Source organism: Alligator mississippiensis, chromosome 3 (genome assembly GCF_030867095.1).
Source record: "Alligator mississippiensis isolate rAllMis1 chromosome 3, rAllMis1, whole genome shotgun sequence".
NCBI lineage: Eukaryota > Metazoa > Chordata > Crocodylia > Alligatoridae > Alligator > Alligator mississippiensis.
This window is the reverse complement of record NC_081826.1, coordinates 212,187,300-212,193,299: the sequence shown is the minus strand read 5'-3', so window position 1 is coordinate 212,193,299 and position 6,000 is coordinate 212,187,300. Positions and strand designations below refer to the sequence as shown.

At 40.4% G+C, this 6,000-nt stretch overlaps 1 protein-coding gene across 3 annotated transcripts in view; it reads right to left on the bottom strand.

Annotated features, from left to right (window-relative positions):
- Positions 1-213: 213 nt before the first annotated feature.
- Positions 214-6,000, bottom strand: part of SYK (spleen associated tyrosine kinase) — a 76,203-nt gene continuing 70,416 nt past the window's right edge. For all 3 annotated transcript variants that reach the window (XM_019478172.2, XM_014608740.3, XM_014608739.3), the window contains 2 exons: positions 5,538-5,650; positions 214-3,354 (listed from right to left, as the gene is read on the bottom strand). In XM_019478172.2, the coding sequence (XP_019333717.1) occupies positions 3,282-3,354; positions 5,538-5,650 (186 nt within the window). In that variant the 3' untranslated portion in view covers positions 214-3,281. The remainder of the gene's footprint in view (positions 3,355-5,537; positions 5,651-6,000) is intronic.

Genomic DNA, 6,000 nt, shown 5'->3' with positions numbered 1-6,000 from the left:
CTTCAGATGATGAAGATATAGCTGTATTGTCCCCTGCGCAACTACCCAAGCTGCCCCAGGCCAGAAGATGTGGTCACTGGGAAGGAGAAAGGCTCTTGGTGACTAAGTCACCTCTTCCTCTGATTGATACATACTCCTGGGTCTTGTAGATAACATTCAATATAACTGCACCACACTACTACATTTTTTAAAGAATTCTCATCACAGTGAACGTTTTACGAAACACAGCCTTTAATGTCAATAGAATAATATAGTCATTCAGGTCACACCATGTGTATTCACACACTCTAAGCATTAGAAGATAGCAAAGTTTTTAATTGTCAACTAAAAGCCATTTTTCTTTTAAAAATATGAAAAGGGGGAGAAATATTGCCATGCTTTTGCCACATACTTTCTAAACTTCGGGGCATATTTTCCAAAGTGTTCAAGCAGTGTCACTTGCTGGAGGAACTTATACAAAAAAACAGTAATATTTGATTAAAGCTAATTTCTATGGCTAAGTGGGTTATTATGCATGTAAAATCTCCATTGTGTGTGTAAAACAGTAATGTTCAAAACCACATCAAACATAGAAACAAAATCTACTTCTGGACAACCTGGACTTCTAGAAAAAAGTATAGGTAGGATATTTAAAACAAGCAATACTGATACAACTTCTATACTAATCACAGTGGGCCTCAATTCTCAGAAGTGACCAGTGACTATCTAAAGTGAGTATCTTTAAACATGAGCAGAAAGAGGTAGTTAGCTGTATTAGTCTGAAGTCAGCTGGGTACAGATGCACAAGGCAGATGAAATCAGAGCTGCACAAACTTTTGTGAGCCTGAGCTCATTTAATCAGATGCTGTGAAAAGACATGCACATAGCAGTCTATCAGAGAGAGAGAGAGTTCTGAATGCGAAGGACAGGGAAGGGCGGGAGGGAAGGGGAGTGCTGGGAGGGGCAAACAAGTAATAAACCCATAGGGACAAAGCAGGTCACAAAAGCTAATCCGGGTCATGAGATAAATCCCTATTTAGACCATATTCAACACAGTTCAATCTATTGTATCAAGTTGCTGTGTGCTCAAAAACTAATACTTTGCATATCACTGGTCACTTCTGAAAATGTAGGCCATTTATTTCTAATTTAATAAAAGAAACAAATCAACTTTACATGTTCAGTACCTAATATATTTTACAATGGAAACCTAACTTCTTTAGCAATCTCCTATATTTCATCAAGTAACAAGCTTAAAAGATTATTTAAAAATTTGGCACTGTAACCATCAGTGCTTTTTTTTCAATTTCTTTCTCAAGGAGAAAAATATTAGTTTAATTTTAAAAATCCTCAGTTAATTTCATGGTAAAACAATATTCAAAATAAATATATCTATTTCTACATATTATTCTTCATTGTCTTTCAAAACCCGTATCTTCAAAGGTATAAAATATGTATCAATTCTACATAATATATGGAAATATCAATAACATGATTTTTGCGGGAGCTGAGAATGGAACCTGTGGAGCTTGGAATACTTACAATTTGACAAAATATCATGAAAGTACAATAGGGAGGAGAGATGAGCTACATTATTTGCTGCTATTATGATTGTCACTATATTTATATAGTGCCAGAGGTATTCATGGTGCATCATAAACAAATGGAAAGACAAAACCTGTTTTCTAAGGAGCTTGCAATCTGATAGACGCTAACTGTACTAACAGAATAAACACTGACATTGTGAGGAAGGAAAAATGATAAGGAGAAATCTCTTGAGGTAAAAGGAGGGTACTCAGATTCCTGCAACAGTGGGAAGAGAAAAACTGGGCGCATAGGAAATGTCTTGTGAGTTGCCCTGTGATGTAATGATGTTTACTGAGCCTGTTTGTTATAAAACAGTTGAGCAAGTTTTGGGAATGGAAACTGGGTGGATTGGCTGTGCAGAAAGTGTAAGTTTTAAAGGGAAATTTGAAAGAGGACGCAGTGACTGTTTGGCAAATGACATCAGAGAGCCTTAGCACCTGGAAAAGCCATCAAAGCAGGAGAGTGAAGGCAGAAAAGGAGATGCTCCCATTGATCTCTCAGTGCAGAGCTATCCTGTAAGGGAATGTAGGCACGAACATTAAGTTAAACCCAGCAGCATCACCTTAGACAAGGAAACCCACCGTCTCTGGGAGGGCGTGTGCCTTGGAGCCTCAATACCACCATATGGTATGTGAGAAGCTGGGCTTCTGTGAAAGGTTGAGTGGGTAGTGGGTAACGCATGTTAGAACTGCCACATAGTAGGAATTCACAATTCTTGGCTCCTCTTTGCTGACGTTACTGTTGAGGTGCACAGGATCCTTTGGCAAGGATCTCTGTGGTCTAAACACAGAATATTAATTCATAAATTAAGGAATCCAAATGTGTCAGTCAAAGATTCCTTCCTTTATAGTGAATAAAATGTTTAGCACATATTGGGCCAGTCTACATGTGCTTTTATGTGAACCTAAATTTAATGCGCATTTGCCTTATATGCATTAAGGCAATTTAGGCTCATGTCTATACGTGCATGTGATAATGCACATTAGTACGGGTGTGCAGACTGACTTGGGGCTAAAATTAGTCCCAAGTCAATGGACACACATTGTGTTAATGTGCATTAGTGTGTCTACATGTTTCCTAATGTGATTTAGCTATTCGGGTCTAAATTTGATACCTGCTTTATGTAGGTATCAAATTTAGGCGTGAATAGCCTAAAATTGCCCATTTTTAAGGCACGTTAAGGGGGCACATTGTAGACCCATACTCTTAATAAACCTTAAATCGGGCTAAAGCATCTTAAATCAGCATGTGTAGACATATCCATTTATACTTTTGGGGAGTTTGGAGCAATTCTTAGGGATGTGTAGTACTGAGAAAAGTAGCATCAAGATGGATGCTGGTTTTATACTCAAATATATGTATGAGGAGAAGAAAACTGAAAGACAAAACATGAAAATGTTATGACAAAAATGTAAATAATATAAAACCAATTTACTCTAGCAGAATTCTAAGGTGCTGTTATGCTGTCTCTGCCAGACACACCAGCAGTATCTACTTTTTCAATTATATTTTATGCTTCAAAATTCCACAGAAAAAGCAAACAAAGGCAATTCTACAATGAAGGGCTTTGCTTTGAACATTGACCATGTGAAGAAGGCTGCCAGCACCCAAAGTTGGTCTACTTTTACCAGCTGAAAATGTTGGCTCTTGTTTATTTTCTCAGAAGAGAACTTGCAATCAACTAAAGTAAACATAAGTCCATATAATTTATACTGTTAATGAGAAATGTCATAATAGTAGTTGCGTAGTCTGGATTCAACAGCAGAAAACCCTGGTCGATCATCAATGCTGTAAGAGGAAAAGACATGTTACTGCATAGTAACTGGTAAGCTGCAGAAGAGAATCCAATATGGACCACTGTTTCACCACTGTCCGGCAGGTTGTTCAGGGACAAGTATCTTTTATAGTTAGCATTATTAACAAAAGTGATACCAAATGGTAAAGGCCACACTAAAGTACATCCAGATGAACTAACTCATCTGGTATGCCATGCAGTAGATTGCTTATTACTTTACATGTTACGGACTGTGGATAAAACCGTTGAATGAAAGAGTAAAAAATGTGCTCCCTTTTATCTTTTAGCTGAGGTAACAAGGCAGCTGGGGCAGCTGCAACACATGGGGGCAATGGCAATTGTACAGCTATGGAGACAGGCTTCTTCTGCCTCCGTCTCCAAGGCAGCACCTGGGGCTACTGCACTAGTTACCCCACCCATGTTATGCTACTGTTACTCTCTGCCTTTAATGGGAGATTTGCTCATTTGGAGTCATTTACCAGCCACCTGCCGCACCCGGACAACAGCCCTGAAAGGGCAGGGGGGTGGAAATCGGGCCCAGCTCTGAAGCGGCAAAGGTGGGGGAGCAGGCCTGCTGACACCCTCCCCCGACTGGACAAGAAGCAGGAGCGGGGCTGGACGTGGGACTCTGCCCCCACTTGCCATGATGGCAAGGAGCGTGCCACCACAGCTCCACCACTGCTGGCCCTGACAAAAACTGGCAGGGGGTGAAAGGAAAGGGAGTGGGAGGCAGGGCATGACGACAGCACCCTGCCACCACCACCAGGTCCTGCCAACAGCTGGGAGGGAGACAGGGGAGTGGGGAGGGGAGGGGAGGGGAGGGGAGGGGAGGCAGGTGGACACAGGCCAGGTGCACCTGGGGTGCGGGGGTGGGAGGGAAGCCGTGCTGGACCCAAAGTGGGGGGAGGGCGGAATGAGCCCAGTCCCAAAGTGTGGGGCAGGGGGGAATGGGCCTGGACTCAGGGGTGGGGGGGGATGGGGGAGCAGGGCCAGACCCGAAAAATGGGGGCATGGGGGCCGGACACAGACCTCTGTTGTCCCTCCCGTCATTCTTGACAGGCAATTGGCTAGTTAAATAAATAAATCCCTAAGTGGTTAAGCCTTTGCAAATAAATATAATAGAAATTATTCTGATGTGCTCAACAATTGTTTATGGGATTTATTGGAGTAACCAGTAAAGAAGATAAGGTTGATTGTAAGCAAGAATCTATAGTCATCTGGAGGTCATGATGTTCATTGCTGTTTCTGAAAGTTCTAGGAACTAGATCTAAAAAAAAGAACATAGGCGCTAAAAAGTTGAGTGCTGAGGCCCTGGGGCAGAATCCAGAATGCAGTGTAAGGCATCTAGATTCCCTAGAAGTATTATGGAGAGAGTGAGGCACTTCAGAATGGAAACCAAAACACACAGCTGAGTGGGGACCTTTCTGATGGTAGAAGTATGTCTGAACTCCCATCCCTTTTTTAGGGCTGTAGGGAGGTATGTCTGTCCCTATGGGATCCTTATCCCAGAATCCTCTCCTGAAGTTTGGCAGTGATGCCCCTTCTTTCAAAGAACTAAGCAGGGTTCACTCTTTTTCCCTTTTAAAACATGCCACCAGTGACATCACCAAGAAAATCGCAGAATTTTCCCTTTGTGTGGTTCAAAATGAATATTTTTTCTTTCAAGTTTTGCAACATATTATTTAAAATCACTTCAAGCAAGCAATTATCTCTGATTTCAGGAAAATGAATAATGTGCATTTGTCATTTTTTTCCCCTGCTCCTCTAATTTAAAAAAAAAAAATTCTCAAATATTGGAAAAATTATAAGGGGAGAAAAAAAAGATGAAACTGAAAATTCATGTTGGCAAGTATTAAACTCAGACTTCATGGAGAATATTTTTGATGAAACCAAACCCTATTTTTGTAAGAATCATTTAAGCCAAAATTAGGGAAAATGTTATATCTGAAATCTGCTATAGCCATGTTGTAGTAAACGGCAATTGTGTACTTTTGCAGCAACTCATTCTTATTTGAAGGTATGATGGACACTCTTATATTAAAAGTCCACTATTCTCAATGAAAAAAACATTTAAAAGTAAGTTTCCCATCATCATTATTTTGTTTGCTTTCTACCTACTAGAAAAGCTGATTAGGATGCATTATTATCAGGTGGCAGAAAATCATTTTATACTCACTTATATGTCCAACATCGTTTCATTAGGTCATAAATCTCAGCTGGACACATTTCAGGGCATTCCATTCTTTCTCCTCTTTCAATCATCTGGCAAACTTCAGATCCTTTCATTCCCTGAAATAGAATGAAGTCTCTGAGTTACAGATACAGTACATCATCAGCACTGCAATTTATCATACAACAAGAGTAGATCCAGTGCTGCTTTCTAGGCCATGTTATCATCCATTTGTTCCGTCAAGCTGATGTATATATGTAGCTGAAGATTACCCTAGAATGGAAGAATCTATATGGAGAGTTATATATCAGGTACGTGTACATATTTGCGTGCATGTGTGTGTATGCATCCTTAATTTGGTCAAATTAAATGAATAAAAATACTCACCTTATTCCATCCAGGAAGAGCACACACCAACTGCTGCAGCTTCCTGAGCCTGACGAAGGGTTTTTGAACCCGAAAGCTTGCT